Raw genomic sequence first — 17,730 nt, forward strand, 5'->3', positions numbered from 1 at the left:
TTGTTGGGCACCCAGGTGCTAAGTGTGTTAAGCGACCAACTTTGGCTCAGGTCATGATCTCATAATTCGTCAGCTCGAGCCCTGCATGGGGCTCTATGCTGATAGCTCAGAGTCTGGAGCCTGCATCAAATTCTGTGTCTCTCTCTGCCCATCCCCCACTCTCTCTCTTTCCCTCTCTCTCTCTCTCTCAAAAATGAAATAAAATAAACACTTATATATATATATATATATATACACATATATATAATATATATGTAGATAGATAGATAGATAGATAGATATAAGATCATGTCCCCTATGTTGGTTTTTGTTTGTTTGTTTGCTTTATTTTTCTAATATATATATATATATATATATATATATATATATATATATATAATTTATTGTCAAGTTAGATAACATACAGTGTATACAGTGTGATCTTGGGCTTTTTATTTTTGTTTTATCTTTGCCTGATAACCCTGATAAACCACAGCCCTTCCCTGTTAGCTGCAACCTTTCTGAATCACTTTGCTCTAGATAGATCTCTTATATACAGCAAATACCTAGACTTTGCTTTGTGAGATAACATGCAAATCCTCTTCTTTAAATAGTTGCATTAAGCCTATTTAAATATATCGCGATGACAGATATGGTGGTTCTTAGTTCTGTTGTATCATATTTTCTATGTTTGTATATAAATATTTCAAATGTCTTTCAGTATATTTTATTAGCTTTTTACTTAAAAAATATTTTTCTGGGGGCGCCTGTGTGGCTCAGTCGGTTGAGCGTCTGACTTTGGCTCAGTTCATGATTTCACGGTTCCTGGGTTCGAGCCCTGCATCCGGCTCTGTGCTGACAGCTCAGAGCCTGGAGCCTGCTTCAGATTCTGTGTCGTCCTCTCTCTCTCTGCCCCTCCCCTGTTCATACTCTGTCAATCCCTCTCTCAAAAAATAAACAAACATTAAAAAAATATTTTTCTGGTAATTAGATAAGTTGCAGGGTTTTTTAATGTTTATTTTTGAGATGAGAGACAGAGACTGTGAGTGGGGGAGAGGCAGAAACAGAGGGAGACAGAATCCGAAGCACAGAGCCAGATGCGGGCTTGAATCCATGAGTCCTGAGATCATGACCTGAGCTGAAACCAAGAGTTGGACGCTTAACCAACTGAGCCACCCAGGTGTCAGGTGCCCTGATAAGTTGCATTTTTTATCTATGGTTTACTTTTTTAAATTATACCTTTATATAATATTCTGTTTCCTTTTTACTTTAGACAGTGTTAGTTCTTACAATCTGCTTCAATAAAATTAGCTTGTATCTTCCTCTTCCCTTCTCTCTTTTTCTGTCTCCTCCCATCCAATTTAATTAGTAGCATATCTTTTATCTGGTTTTTGGCATTCACCTCTGTATTGCTAAATATGTTTACGTATTTGTATTTGATCTTTTAACTCCCCTGTATCATAACTGAGGCAACTGTATGTTATTTCTACTTTCTGCCTTCTACCATTGTATTGATTGTATCATTTTTGCTTTGGCAGAATATTGACTTCCTCCTCTTGCACTTGTATCTGTACCTTTGTTTTTTCTTAGATGTACAGTTAAATAAATTTACTGCTGCCTAATGTCCTTTGCCAAACCTCCATTCATCTCTTGATTGGCTGGAGCCCATCCTCTAATAGTTTTTTCAAGAAAGATCCATTTGAGTAGTATTTCCTGGATGCATTCTTGTTTAAAATGGTTTGTCTGTAGCCTTTATACATGAAGGGATAGCCTCGATGAATATAAAAGTTTCTTAGCTCACACTCCTTTCTTTAAGTATTTTGTAGATGTGACTCCATTGACTTCAGGCATTGAATGTGGCTGCCAAGAAGTATGTTACAATCCTGATTTTCTTTATTTTTTGTTTAAATATTCAAAGAATTCTCTTTATCTTTAAAACACAATTTTATAAGGTTATGTCTTGGTATTTTACTAGGACAACTTCCTTTTATGCAGTGTGCCCTTTCAATATGTAGAATCAAATCTTTGTATGAGAAGTTTGCTTTTTTTTATTTACTTTTTAAATTATTTTTTTCTTTTCCATTATTTTAGATTTCTTATTTTAAGCTACAATTATTTGTATGTTTTATGTCTTTCACCTACATTCTATATCTGCCATTTCTCTGTTAGCTTTTGTTTCTTTACTTTTTCCACTTATTTTCCATTTTTATGGTCCTTACTATGCTATCTGTGGTCTGTTTTTTCTTTGCGCCCTTAAATTTAACTTCATTTTGGAAATGACTTTGCCTCTTTTTTGCTTTTTCCCCTGAGTTTAGTCATTTCCTGTTTCATATATTCCTATAAGCCCATGCATCTCTGACTTGTAGTTTCCCTTTATTAATGTGATACTTTCATGCTAAATTAAAGCAGCACACTCTGAGAGCCAAAATGCATATGTTAAGTTTAACTTGAGATCTGGCCTCATTTGATGTTACTCTTAAGAATACATCAAATGAGTTAGAAGTTTAAATCACAAACATTTCATCAGTAAACTGTACTAGAGATTTTGGTACTTACCACAAAACCTGTGCTTATTATTAATCCAGTAACCTAATGTATTGTGATATGCACAAAGTAAGGCATAGCCTAAAGGAAAAAATTTAACAGGCAACTTCCTTATTCCCTGTAGTCTTTGGATTGAGGTCTTCTTTCATACAGTTATACTATTCTGCTGCTTGGAGGAAATATTTCTGGAAAAAGGAACAGAGTAAGCAAATAGAGATATGACAACAAGAACATACTTTGAAGATCTCATGTTGGCTACAGGAGAACAATGAGTATTTCTAGCTGTGTGGATTGCAATCTGAAAGCAGCATTCTGTGCATCAAGATTTAGAGGAGAATAGAAATTGGATAGTCACCTAGCTTCTGTCATACTTAGACATTTGGCCTTGAAGCTTAGGATAGAAATTACAACTAGATTTAAGATTTTTCACATAGGGATGGTCTTGACCTTCAAAGAGGATATAAATTAAGAGAAGAAAAGAGGGGCACCTGGTGGTTCAGTCAGTTGGGCGTCTGACTTCAGCTCAGGTGATGATCTCACAGTTCGTGATTTTGAGCCCCACTTCAGGCTCTGTGATGATATCTTGGAGCCTGGAGCCTGCTTCAGATTCTGTGTCTCCTTCAGATTCTGTGTCTCCTTCTCCCTCTGCCTCTCCCCTACTCATGCTCTGTCTCTGTCTCAAAAATAAATAAACATTAAAAAAATTTTTTAAAGAGAAGAAAAGAAAGAAAAAATAGGGGAACCTATGTGTTTTAAGGGCAAAAAAGGGCAAAGCAGCAAGAAAAGGGTACATGAAGTATTCAGAGGCATAGGATAAAAGGGACTGTTAAATGTCCCTGTTCTAGTGAGGCTTTCTGCTGTTCCCCCATGGGCCTGATAGCCTGCTGTGTTTAGATGGACCTAGTGACACCTGAATGAGAATTTCACATGGTGCAGGTAAGTGCATGGGGGTAAGGACCCAGCAGCTGAAAACATTGGCAAATTGGAGACAGAGAGTGAGGGATGCAGAAGAAGAGGACAAGTCCTTTTCCGGAGGGTCATGATGAATGGGCAAGGTAGGGTGGAGGTGTGAAAGTTAGTCCATAACCAGGAGCTGTGATGCCCTAAACAAGACCAGCTTCAAGGAAACTATAGCCCCAAAAGTGTGGGTTTTAATCAAGACAGGCCTGTATCTCCTTCTTCACCTCCTCTCTCCTTGACCCTCTTCCTCCACACAAGCTTGATCCTCCCTTGGGCATGTGGCCCCCTCAGCCGTGCCTTAGAGCAGAGTGCCCACTCAGGTCATCACCCCCACTTAGGCATGATTTCCCTAAGGGCAAGAGTCTTATCTTTGCTTTCTTGGAACATTAATGCCCATTGGATCATCACTAACACTTATGCTTGAAAATGCCGGTTTAGATCATGTGGGTTATATTTGTACACTGTGATGTTTAGTCCTATGTGAGTGTGAAAGTGTGTTATGACATTTATGCTTCAATTTAGTTTCCCAAAACCAGCCCTGTCATGGCCACCACCCCAGCCCCACAGCCACGACCACCACCCTCCACTTCTATTACTAATGATAACCAGGCTGCATTACACCAATGCCCCAGCTATTTATTATCACTTACAAAACCACCCACTCCCGCTGTTTTTTCTGTTGGGTGACCCAGATAATTTAGTTTGCTTTTCTTATCCACTAAGATAGTACAAAGATACAACTATTGTGTCTCTGTTAGCTAACTATGGAGGAAAAAAATGTGATTACATTACAAGTGGCCATATAACTTACATATGATGATTGATGGTATCAAGACTACTTCTAGTCTTCACTAGAAGAGGTAAAAAAGATGTCCTGATATTATTTCGTATATTTAAAGCCTCATTATATTGTATATACAACATAATTTAGCATGTAATTGGGTCAATATGGCTTATACCTGCAATTTGAAGTTATCCAGAAGAGGATAAGATTTTATTTTCTCTTTAACATGAAAGCTAGGCTTTTAGTTCTTTGTCTTTAAAAAGCTCATGATGCCAGAAGACTCCATGCCTCCATTAGAAGTCCATTGCCTCAGACTCAGGAATTAGAGACCCACAGGGTTCCAGCTCCCAGAACAGCTCCCCCTAGCGTTGCGGAAAGTCCCCTTCAACACCACACCCATCTCTGTGCCCAGGAGCCCTGCTTACAACTCTCCCAGGCCAGCACCCCAGTCGGGACTAGCATCTCACCCAGTTCAGGTTCAGAGCTCGGACGTCTGCCTGCTGCTAAGGCATTTACACAGAGAATTCCTCCAAAGCTTCTCCTTTACCCGTATTAAGCTTAAAAAGAAAAGTAAAACTCTAAGCAAAAGCCCAAAGAAAATTTGGGAATTCTTTTTATTGATTTTTTTGTTTGTTTGTTTTGCTTCTCTCAGAGAGTAAGCTCTACAACTTGATTTTCAAAGGGGTGGAGGGGGGCATGATAATTAGGAATGTAATGTTCTGAAGTGGGTGTGTGTGTGTGTGTGTGTGTGTGTGTGTGTGTGTGTGTGAATCTAAAGGCTGAGAGTAGATACAGTCACATATTGCATATGGACATCAGCCGCAGGTGCGAAATTCTGCTTTTAGAGATTATGCATCAAGCCATTTTACCCTTTTGAGAAACAAGAACGCTGGTGGAAAGTTCATTAGTCAAAGTGATAGTTAAAAATACTTCTCATGGGGCATCTGAGTGGTTCAGTCGGTTAAGTGTCCGACTTTAGCTCAGGTCATGATCTCACGGTTTGTGAGTTCAAGCCCTGCTTCGGGCTCTGTGCTGACAGCTCCGAGCCTGCAGCCACTTTGGATTCTGTATCTCCTTCTCTCTGCCCCCTGCCCCTTGTACTCTGTCTCTCTCTGTCTCTCAAAAATAAAGAACTGTAAAAAAAAAGTTTTGTTAAAGAATGCCTCTCGTACAGTTTTTTTCTACAGTGAGATCCTTCATATTGTAATTTCTTGTCATTTCTTGTCCACAGGCAAAAACTGGGACCTGACAGCCGCTCTGAGTGACTATGAGCAGCTCCGACAGGTGCACACAGCCAACCTGCCACATGTGTTCAACGAGGGCAGGTGTCCCAAGCAGCCAGAGCGAGAGCCACCGCAGCCCGGGCACAAGGTGGAACGGCCCTGCCTTCAGAGGCAGGACGACATCGCCCAAGGTACCTGGCAAGGAACTGAGCTCAGAAACAGCTTCTCCAGGGTTCCATGGCTTGCAGGGGGTAGTGGGGGGGTGGCAGTCAAAGAATAGCAAGGTCATCACCTCTCAGCTGCAGGCAAATCGGGCTCTTGGTTCATCAAGCTGAAATGTGCGTTGCTGCTTCCGGTTCCTGACTTCTCCCTCTGCCTCAGAAAAGCAGGAGAGGCAGTCCAGTCCCCTAGGAGCCCATGTGATTGAGGGCCAGCATTCCTCCTGGAACCTGAGTCTCTCCAAGCCAAGCACCTCTAGTCCCTTCAGTTATTCCCTAAGTAGCATAGCCTCCAGATCTGTTCATCACCAGTGTTCAGTGTCCCAAGGGCTCCCTTTTCTGTGTCCTTTTTCTTTTTTTATGTATTTTTAAAAGTTTATTTATTATTTATTTTGAGAAAGAGAGAACACGTACACACACACACACACACACACACACACACACACATGCGCGCACATGGGGGAGGGGCAGAGAGAGAGAATCCCAAGCAGGCTCCATGCTGTCAGTGCAGAGCCCGACTCAGGGATCAAACTCACAAACTGTGAAATTATGACCTGAGCCAAAATCAGACACTTAACCAACTGAACCACCCAAGGCTCCCCTTTCTGTTCTTTTTCTTAAGAATCAGATGTGTTTACTGTAATGGAAGAAACAGTGGAAAGATATAAAGAAAACTTCAGAGTTTTGTTCTCCACCCATCTCAAATCTCACTGACATAATAACCAATGATGGCATCCTGGTCTGTCCTTTTGCTACACTCATTCAGAATGCATCAGAGTCGAATGCACATAATGCTTCTCAAATCACTTGTTTCACTTAACAATCATGAGTATAGTCTCAATATATTGTTCTGTACAGTCATTTCTAAACCACTCCTGTATTAATGGTTATCCTGGTTTTTCTTGGGTGTTTTGTTTCCAATACTCCTAGCAATGCTAAAACAAACAACTTTATGCCCATGATCTTACATACTAGTGCTTTTATTTCTATGGGTCAGCATTCCCAAAGTGGATTTGCTGTGCCAACACCATGTGCAAAACTAGGTGTCTCCCTTCACTCTTGGCAGTCCTGGATGTTTTTGTGATGGTTTTACATTGCTTTTCTACTGTGAAGGGTAAAAAACAGGTGTCTCCTGTTTTAACTTTCATCTTGTCATTTGTTAGCCAGTTGGATTTTCCCTTCTGCAACATCCCTGTTCACATACTTTGCCCATTTTTCTATTTGTTTTCAGTTTTCTTATCAATTTGTAACATTATTTGTGATGAAGACGATAAACATATATTTTTATATACGTGTATGTCTTTCCCAGTGAATCATTTACTTTATGATTTTGTTTACAGAGTATTCTGCCAACAAAATGTTTGTATTACTATGCATTCATGGCTGATAGGTGTCCTCTCTTGCTGTAGAAGATCTACTGGAATACAAAGTTCCTATATTTGTTTGAAAAATTTGTTGTTAGGGGGCGCCTGGATGACTCAGTGGGTTAAACATCTGACTTCGGCCCAGGTCATGATCTCACAGTTGGTGAGTTTGAGCCCCACTTCAGGTGAACTAGAGCCCCACTTGGGGTGAGCCCCGCTTCTCTCTCTCTCTCCCTCTCCTTCTCTCTCTCTCTCTCTGTCTCACTCTCATGGGATTCTCCCCACACTTGTGCCCTCACTCACTTGTGCCCTTTCTCTCTCTAATAAAAATAAATAAATAAATAAATAAATAAATAAATAAATAAATAATAAAATAAAATTTTGTTCTTAGGTCTTTTGATTGATTTGAATTTTTTGTAAGTAGTAAGGAAGAATCTAGTCTTGCTTTCTTCTGGATCAAGATTGACTTACCCTGGCACATTTATTGAATAAAGCATCCTTTTTCCACTGAACTAAAATGCCAACTTTGCCATATATTAAATTCCCAAATATACTTGGATGTGTTTCTGGACTGTGTCTGTCAGTTCGTGTGGTCACTCATCCTGTTACCTTGACTCTGGTAGTTTTATATAGTATAACTTCTGTTAAGGCAACTTTTTTACTGCTATTCTTTTCCAAAATTTTTCACTATTTTTGGATATTTATTCTGCCATATAAACCTTAAACTTAGAATTCTGGTTGGATTGGGTTGAATTTTTATTTTAAGAATAATTGGCATATTGTAATATCATTTTCCCGTCCAAGAACATTCAATATGCCTCCCCATTTAGTTAGATTCTAAGATTTTAGGCACAGAGAAAAGCAACTTATTTTTACATATTTATGTTTTATGCAGTAATTTACATAAATTCTCTTATTAAAACTAATCATTTTTTCTAAGACAATATCTTGAGGTTTCTAAATATATATATGATCATAATATCTGAAATAATTTAAATTCTTAACATTCATATGAAATGTAATTACATTAAATGAATTTCATTTCTTATCCTATTGTATTAGCTCAGCCCTCCCAAACTGTTGTGAATGAATGTTGTCTTTGTTTCTGTTAGCCCAGCCTTATTATTCAAGCTACATTGGAACCCATATCTTGGATTATTCTTTTATGCTTACTCTGTTGTCTGGAAAAGCCAGAATTGAGTTAGAAATGTTAATGCACATTATCCGTTTTTTTCTCTTAGTTTCATTCTTTCCACTGTATTTTGAGGCCATCTTGTTAGATGTATATGCACTCGTAATTGTTAGGGCATCTTGTTCCAGTGTTCTTTTGTTACCGACATATAAAGTGTCTCTCTGCGCCCTAGAATGTTTTTTATCTTTATATCTGTTTTAGTTGATATGAAATCTCTATCTTGCCTTTCTGTTGGCTCAGATTTGCCTGGAATATAATTTTGTCTGCTGTTATTTTGAATCATTCCTTATCATTTTATATTACATGTGATTCTTATAATTTGTCATCAGATATTATTTTATTATCTGATCCATGAGTCTCTGTCATTTGAACAGTGAATCTAATCCATTTACTTTATTGTAATTATTATCATGCATGTAGTTCTTTATGTTGTATGTGTTATTTGCCAGGCTTTTTTGGTGTGTTTTTCTCCTTTTCTATATCCTTTGGCTAATTAAATTTTTTTACTGATTTGAAAGTTATACTTTCTACCTCTACTTAGGTAATAGTTACCCCTAACCTATGCAAACCTATTTTTATGTTTTCTTTCTATCATTTTAAAAAATGTATTAACAACTAAATATTACCCTGAAGAAAACAGGGTACGTACCTTAGTATGAGTGTGTTTTGTCTTCTCCCTTCCTACCTCCACTTGTCCTCAATCACATTTAGGTTCATTTTGTTATCTACTTAGACAACCATTAACTTTATTTATTCACATTTATCTTTTGCAGGAAGAGTACTTTCTCAAAGACTACTTTCATAAAGAGTTTTTACGTAATTAGTCCTTAAGCATTGGGTTCCTAAAGGTGTTTACATGATAGTCTTAAATTTTTGTTTAGTGGAACAAGAATTCTAGATCCAAATTATGTTCCTTGAGTGCTTTAAAACCATCCCTCCATTGTTTTCTTAAATCGCATTTTCACCTTTTCTAAGAGATTTCCTTGACCCAGTCTTCCAACTTCCTAATTCATTCTTTATTTGAATCCATTCTGCTAATCAGCATTCACACTTTTCATTCCAAATTAGCCCTTTGCCATTATTATTTTGCATCCTAAAATTCTGTTTATCTCTTTGAACACATTTACTAGGCTTAGTTTAAAATCTTGCCCTCCAGTCTATTTACTTTGCTTCGTCTGGCACAGGTACATTGTAGACTTTCCGTAACACTCCTCAGGTGTGTCCTGAATTTTCCATGTGACTGCAGAGCACCTGTGGTTATCAGCCATTTCTGCTCATACTGTATATCAGGGAAAGGGACAAAGACATGGGCTCTGGCTTGTGCTCCTCTGGATGAGAGTGTGGGGGAAATGCACTTAAGTTGGAGATCTTTGAATGCTTTAATAGGGGCTGAAAATGTTCCCTGCTTGCTCCCTTCTCTGCAGTTAGCTCCACTCCATAGGGAACCTCCAGCACCTCTGTTCTAGCAATTGCTCATTTCCAGAAGCTGCAACCATGTGTTGTAACCATCAAGCTCACAGCATGTGTTGGAGAGGGGAGGGAAGGCTTAGGGCCTGGCCAGCCCACCTCTTATTGTTATTGGTGCCTCACCCCCAGCTGTGGTTCAGCACTGCCCTGATGTTCCTCCAGCTGCCATTGGCCAACAATGTTGCTTGCCCACCCGGTGGAGGAGGTGATGGTATGAGCAGTAACCTGCCCAGGACTGTGCCAGGGTGAGGAAAGGCATGGCCAGAATCCTGCCCCCCACCTGGAGCCTCTATCCATGAACCCTAGCCCACTCCCCTCTTCTGCTCCTGTAGATCTCCAAGGCAAGTTAGGAAAGGACACCAAGGCTCTGTCACTTCTTGTCTATCTGGTTATATTGTTGTTAAGTTCTCCTCCATTGCTGCCATTAGGTGTGACTCTGGAGAGACTACCACTTCTAATCATTCCCTGTAGTTTTCCCCCTCAGGGCCTTCCATGACTGTTCTTTCAGCACCGCACAGTTGAGGCTGCAGGGCTCTCTCACACAGTGACAATCCAGACAGATGACAACATGGCTGTTCCTACTCTTTTTGACTGGCAGCAAACCAACCATTCCATTATTTTATCCTCCCACTGAGGGGGCTAGAAGGACTCTCCTCTCTGCTTCCAGAGAGCTTGGTGGATTCAGAGCCTAATACATACCTGATACCTGCTGCTATGTAATTTTTATCACATATTACTTAAGGAATTAAAAAACATGTTTGTCATATAATTCTATGGAGTTTTGTGAACAATCCTATCTACTTTTTAAAAATTAGAGGGCGCCTGGGTGGCTCAATCAGTTAGGCGTCTGACTTTGGCTCAGGTCATGATCTTGTGGTCTGTGAGTTCAAGTCCCACAATGGGCTCTGTGCTGACGGCTCAGAGCCTGGAGCCTGCTTCAGGTTCTCTGTCTCCCTCTTTCTCTGACCTTTCTCCGCTTGAATTCTGTCTCTCTCAAAAAAAAAGAAAACTAAGCATTAAAAAATTTTTTAATAAAAATTAAAAATTATAGTTTCTGAATTAGATATATGTATCCTTTAATTGAGTTCTTGAAATCATAGTGCACTAACATGGAAAATGAATATCTCCATGTTATAAATTAGGGGTTGGCAAACAATGGCCCATGAGCCAACTCTGGCTACTATTTTTCAAATAAGTTTTTGTTGGAACATCCTCATGTCCATTCATTTATGCATTGGCTATGGCTGCTTTAGTGCTAGAGAGTTCAGTTGTGACCAAGACTGCATGACTTATGGAGCACCTGGGTGGCTCAGTCAGTTGAGTATATGATCAGCTCAGGTCATGATCTCATGGTTTGTGATTTCAAGCCCCACATCAGGCTCACTGGAGTCAGACTGTCAATGTGGAACCAGCTTCGGATCTTCTGTCCCCCTCTCTCTGCCCCTCCCCCACTTGTGCTCTCCCCAAAATAAATACTAAAAAAAGACTGCATGACTTATAAAACCTAAAGTACTTACATCTGTCCCTTTCATAAAAGGTTTGTGCACCTGTTTTAAAAATACCTAGGATTTGTTTTAACCAGATATGATAAGATATGCAAACATAGAAAAGAATTTCAGGAGGGAAATTTTTATACTCACAGTTCCCTAAAAGCAGGAAGCATGGCACACCATGGTCACATGAGGAAGCACCAAGTTTGGTCAGGAAGCAGAGGAGACAAAGAGAAAAAACATGGGCATGAGCCTTTACTGTGATTTCCTTGGAAAAGGCAAGGCAAGGTAAACAGATACAGGATTGGCAAGATTGAATAATTTCAGCAGGCTCTCTGGGGTTTTGAAGCTATCCCTGATTGTCTTGTACCTTGCCCTGGGATGCAGAGGAATAGTGCTTGCTGGAGTGGAAGAACCAGATAGAAGACGTGGTTCAGAGTATGGCCTCTGGATTGGTCAGTTTTCTAGGAAAGGCATGCTCCTTCCCTCTGAGTTATTTGCTCTCAGAATTGGCTAGTCCTGGTAGGGAAAGCCTCTCCCTGGTCAGGGATGCCCACATTCCAGAGCATCAGGAATACAGAAAATAAGGAAATGTAGTTAAAACACCCACCCTGGCCTAAATCACAGTTGTCTTTGTCAATAGTTGTAAAATTCTGTGCATTCTCTATGATTTTTTAATCTCTATATTTCTCTGGGGCATAACTTTGAACATGGTAATTCCTGTAACACAATTCATTTATACCCCCCTAAAAGAAAGATCACTGAGTTCATGTTTAAAGAATCAATGTGTATGTGCATGTGTATGTTTGTGTGTGATTATGTGCATTCATGGAGATGGTGATGGGGAAATGTTAGAATTAGGAGCATATTTCTCATTATATGAGCTTTAACATAATTTAATTTTAGTTCAAAAAGGATTTTTCTTTTTTTTAATTTTTTAATGTTTATTTTTGAGAGAGTGGGGGGGGAGGGACAGAAAGAGAGGGAGACACCGAATCCAAAGCAGGCTCCAGGCTCTGAACTGCCAGCACAGAGCCCAACGCGGGGCTCAAACCCACAAGCCATAAGATCATGACCTGAGCCAAAGTCAGATGCCTAACCAAGTGAGCCAACCAGGCACACACCCCTTTGGGGGCTTTTCTTTCAGGCTTTTTCTTTCAGACTCCAAATATTGATTTATTTTTTTAAATTTTGTTTAATGTTTATTTCTGAGACAGAGAGAGACAGAGCATGAATGAGGGAGGGGCAGAGAGATAGGGAGACACAGAATCTGAAGCAGGCTCCAGGCTCTGAGCTGTCAGCACAGAGCCCAACACAGGGCTCGAACTCACAGACCGTGAGATCATGACCTGAGCCGAAGTCGGTCGCTCAACCAACTGAGCCACCCCAAGACTCCAAATATTTAATATTTGGAACTGCTAAATAGCATCATACTATACTATAAATTGCAATGTTTCTCAGATCCTAATAGCATGTCATTAACTAGCAAATAGGTACTGAGTGATAAACCATGAAGGAGTATGGATAACCCTGCCCGGCAGATTCCTACTATTGAGAGCAGCATTGTGAGTCTGCCCAGTGGACCGTGAGGTCATGTAGCACCTCAGGTATTAAAGAACAACTGATTTCCATCTCCATCAGATCCTAGTAGATGGGGCAGTTCCTTCTTTCCCAGATAAGACATGGTAGATTGTAGCAAGAGACAAGACATCAGCCTGGCTTGCAAGACCTGGAAACATGGCAGAAAGATTTGGAGTCTACTCTGTTCTTGCTCTTCAGAATGTGGGCAGTGCAGGAAGCACTGGGGCCATCCCCCATGGTAGATAAGCCAGGCCCTATGTGCTCCATTTCTCTTCTTTCCCATGGCTGCTGTGGTTTAACTTCTCTTTGCCTTTCCTCAAAATAACTAGTCATCATGGTCTCAGAATCTAATTGAAGGTGTATCAAAATTACCCATTTTAAACTACTCTGTGGGACTCGCTATGCATTTTAATGCACAGATACTTGAGGCTTCTGAGAATTGACTTTAAATTTAAAACCAACCTACCCCAGGGTCAAAAGGCTCTTGTTTTCGGTTTGCTGTAGCAAAATTACTTTAATGACATTTCTGTCCACTGCTCTTGCCCATGGGAAAGTAAGAAGCTCCCATTCAGGATGAAGGCACAGGTGTGGGTTTTCTGTGAGCACAGGCAGGAAGAGACATGCTTCAGAGCAACATCAGCATGAGCGCAGAGCCTGATCAGTGAGCAGGCTAATCTGAAATGAAGTGGGAGTCCTCATGACCTGAGTGGATATACTTTATGAATTTGCCACAGGGTTTAGACAATACTCATCCAAACAGCAGTTTGAATTTTGTTTTCCTGAGATGATTGAAAGAGGATTTCTGTCTTGCTAAAATAACTCTGTTATTACAGATATTGATTGTAAACAAGAAAACTTCTCCCTAACACCCTGTATTTAAGAATCCTTGTATCATGGTAAATGTTAGTTATTAAGGACAGGGCTTAAAAAAACAAGGATGGGGGGAGCCTGGGTGGCTCAGCCGGTTAAGTATCTGGTTCTTGATTTCAGCTCAGGTCATGATCTCATGGTCATGAGATCAAACCCTGTGTCAGGCTCAGTGCTGAGCATGGAGCCTGCTTGAAATTCTCTTTCTCCCTCTCTCTCTCTCTCTCTCTGTCCCTCCCCACATGTTCTCGATCTCTTTCTCTGTAAAAACAAATAAATAAACATTAAAAAATAACAACAAGAGGGGCATCTGGGTGGCTCAGTCAGGTGAGGGTCCCACTTCAGCTCAGGTTATGATCTAATGGCTCATGAGTTCAAGCCCCATGTCAGGCTCTGTGCTGACAGCTCAGAGCCTGGAGCCTGCTTCAAATTCTGTGTCTCCCTCTCTCTCTCCACCTCCCCCCACTCATGTTCTATCTCTCTTTCCCTCTCTCTCTCTCTCTCAAAAATAAACATTAAAAATTTTTAATTAAAAAAAAGCAAGAGTGAAGGAAAACAAAGACATCCACTTTTTTGCTGTGGCATTGAGATCACATGATTAACTTCTTAACAGAGTAACATCATGTCCATCAGAGGAATTCTACACGGTGCTTCTCACCCTTTTGTTGGAAAGCCCAGGCAGAATAAGACTAAAGTTGCCCAGTACTTTTTGAGTGCTGTGATGAAGAAAAACCAGACAGAAGAGAAGTAGATGTGATGGCTTCATATCTGTATGTGGAGCATTGTCATGCGAGATGCATTTATCAGAGTAACTTTAGTAAAGTAACCTCTCTTACCATCCAAGCCATGGTGGGGAAAGCCTGAACCAATTGCTTCTTGCTTGAAGTATGTAAATGGATGAAACAAAGAGCAGTCTGGCTCATGTCCCTCAGAGCTAGCAGGGGACAGCTCTGCTGACTGGAGTTAGATGTAACTTAAGACCCAAAAAGAAGCCTGGTGATCTTTAATGATGCTGATGCATACTTGTGTGGTAGACTCCCAGCTTGCCTCTTTCTGAATGGTCTTATGACTCAGAGTGAGTAAGTGCCATATGCCAGGTGGTGGTAATGTTAGCCCCAGCAGCAGGGAGGCCTGCGGGAAAAGAGTGACAGGTGTGTGGGTGAATGTGTGTGTGAGCGCCTGTGTGTGTGTGTGTGTGTGTGTGTGTGTGTGTGTGTAAGTGTGTGAGAAGATTTGTGCATGCACGTGCGTGGACACGCATGCTCACTGAGCCACACAGCCACCCCACTCATTTCCTGTGGTTGTCTTTCCCACCCCCCCTGCAGAAAAGCGACTTTCTCGGGGAATTTCCCACGCCAGCTCGGCTATCGTCTCCCTGGCCAGGTCCCACGTGGCCAGTGAGTGCAACAATGAGCAGTTCCCCCTGGAGATGCCCATCTACACATTCCAGTTGCCGGATCTGAGTGTGTACAGTGAAGACTTCAGGAGTTTCATCGAACGGGACTTGATCGAGCAGGCGACCATGGTGGCTTTGGAGCAGGCAGGTGAGCTGCTGGCCCCAGCAGGCCCGTGTTCCTTGGGCTCGGGGAGCAAGAGAGGCTGGCCTAACTTAGATCAGTGAGGAAGGGACGCGTGTTGTCTGAGTCCGGTGTTTCCAACTCAGACTCTGGAAGCTTGCAGCAAACCCCCTGCTCTGCAGATAAGGTCTGTTCCAACCCAGCCCTGACTGGCAGGGGCCATTGGCTGTTTGGTGCTGAGATCCCTTGAATTTTCCCTTTGTTCCCAGATCCAACCTGTCTAGGCCAGGCCCCTCTAAAGACACTCTCTGTGGCTTTGCCTGACTTTTCTCCTTTTTCCATACAACCCTCCTGTGGGTGTTGAACTTAAGGTAAGAAAGGCCATGGACTTTGGGGAAAATAGGAGACCCTGTCACTTCCTATGTACATGAGCAAGTTATGTAACCTCCCTGAGCCTCAGTTTTCCTGTCTGCAAAGACGAGAAGACAGGTAGCCGCCTGGTGGAGTTAAGTATTAAATGGCACGAGCAGAGTGTGTCTGTCATCTCCTGCCCTCCCAGCCTTGCTGGCCTCCAGGGTTGAGGAAACACAAAACCTGACTTCAGTCTTCTCCTTTTTCTTTGCATTTCCTCTGACATCCCAATGAAGAAGAGATTTGGGGAGCAAGCCAAACTTGTCTCCTTTGGAGTTCCTAAAGATAACATATTCGTTCAAAACAAGTGTCTAAAGCAGATGTAGGTTCTTCCTGAGACAGAGCAAATATCCTATCTTACTCATAACCGTTTTCATTATAAATCTTTGCAAAATCATATGTTCAGGGGCTTCTCAGATATACACGCAGAAGACTCTGTGCCCCTGCCCTTCTCAGGCCCAGCATACATCTGCCATGGGCACTGCCTCCCCACCAGCATGGGTTGACAGTGCACTTGGAGTGTACCCTCAGCTGGTTGGACTGGGGAGCAAGGACTTCTGACTCTGATTCCATTGTCAGCCAGCTATTCCTGGCTGCTGCAGAGTGGAGCCTCCACTTCCAAAGGCCTGGCACATGGAGGTGCTCCTGTGAGGCACATGCTAGGGAAGCAAGATGGGGAGCCTTTGGCTGAGAGTAGTGGATAGAGGGTGTGTTCAAGCCCTCAGCCAGTAAGGGCTTCTCTGTCAGAGAATCACACTTAGCATGTCACCAAGACAAAACTGAAAATGCCCAGGCCTTTGGAGTGTTGCAGAAGACTGAAGAGAAGGATCTATAGTTGGTATGATCTTGACATCGGCAGATGGACCAGTCATCAGCATTCCCTACCCATCCTGGTAGCTTCAGTAGGGAATGTTGATGCAAGAATGAGCAAGGTGTTAAGAACACCAGCAAAGGATAGTGTCATGCTTGGAAATGGCACTACAGGGGCACTGCCACTCTTGGGCCTGGCAAAGAGGCAAATGATGAAAGGAGCTAATGGAGAAAGCTACTTACAAGAAGGTGTGGCTTCGAGGAGAGAAGATGATGGAAAAATAAATACTCTGACCACCTTCTTTGGCACAGGCTTTGACCAGTGCCTCTCATCAGCAAAAGGGCAGAGAGCAGAGAGCCCATTACAGGGCTCCAGGCAGGTTGCCCTGAGGGTGCAGAGTAGGGGGAGGATAAAGCTGCAGGGCAAATGGGAAACACCCAGAAAGTTGACAGTTGGGTATTTTCTGTCAGGTCCAAGCTTCAGTGTATACTTGGCTTCATCCCATTTCATGTAGAGCAATCCAGGAAATGTCCTCATCCACTTGGTCCAAGAAGAACATAGACAAAGGAATGGGTAGTGGTTAGTGGGGACTTCTTTGTGTTGGGCAGCCTGATGGTCAGCCTCAGCCCCAGGACTCAGGGGTCCTCACCCATGGCAGGCTTGGTTTTAGAACAGGGTCTGCACTTGCAGTAACAGTGTTGGATCCAGTGTTGGATCTGATGTTGTAACTACCAATGACTTGTTTCCTCAGCTGCTGCAAAGCTGTCAAAAGCAACCCACAGACTGACGCCCACAGCCCTGCTCTGTCTTACCTCAGGGTCATTGACTGATCCACAACCATAAAACAATTCGCCTGGGTTAGCAATAATCCTAAACCACTCACTATGGAGGCTGGCTATTTTAAAGCTGTTTCTGTGTGAATAATTCAGAAAAGATATTTTGAACAAAGGATTCACTATTCATACAGAAGGGGGAAGTTGGTGTAGGTTTAGAAAGAAAAGCGTTTCATGAGCTAATTTCTCTTGAATGCTGACATTAGGTCCTGTCAATGGCTAGTAGCACCGTTAATGGCAGCCACTTCCTTTGAAGGTAGAGTCCTGGTAAAGGGCACAGAGTCCCACTCTGGCACCACGATAGCACCCTTCTTTGACCCTGCCATGCTTAGCAAAATCTTTTACTTCTATGGAATGTCTTTTCTGTTATTTTTTCCATACACTGCATGTTAATTTTTATCACCTACAGCTTACTTCCCGGATTAGTATTTTTAAAGAGTACTATTTTACTCCAACCAGCTCTAATACAGACAACCATACAGTCTTAGA

General features: G+C 41.7%; 1 protein-coding gene across 3 annotated transcripts in view; it reads left to right on the top strand.

Annotated features, from left to right (window-relative positions):
• OTUD7A (OTU deubiquitinase 7A) overlaps nucleotides 1-17,730 on the top strand; it is a 369,925-nt gene that overhangs the window by 279,179 nt on the left and 73,016 nt on the right. For all 3 annotated transcript variants that reach the window (XM_086711362.1, XM_086711361.1, XM_086711363.1), the window contains 2 exons: nucleotides 5,499-5,681; nucleotides 14,995-15,213. In XM_086711362.1, coding sequence (XP_086567488.1) covers nucleotides 5,499-5,681; nucleotides 14,995-15,213 — 402 coding nt within the window. The remainder of the gene's footprint in view (nucleotides 1-5,498; nucleotides 5,682-14,994; nucleotides 15,214-17,730) is intronic.

Source organism: Puma concolor, chromosome B3 (assembly GCF_028749965.1).
Source record: "Puma concolor isolate L17-30 chromosome B3, mPumCon1.1.hap2, whole genome shotgun sequence".
NCBI lineage: Eukaryota > Metazoa > Chordata > Mammalia > Carnivora > Felidae > Puma > Puma concolor.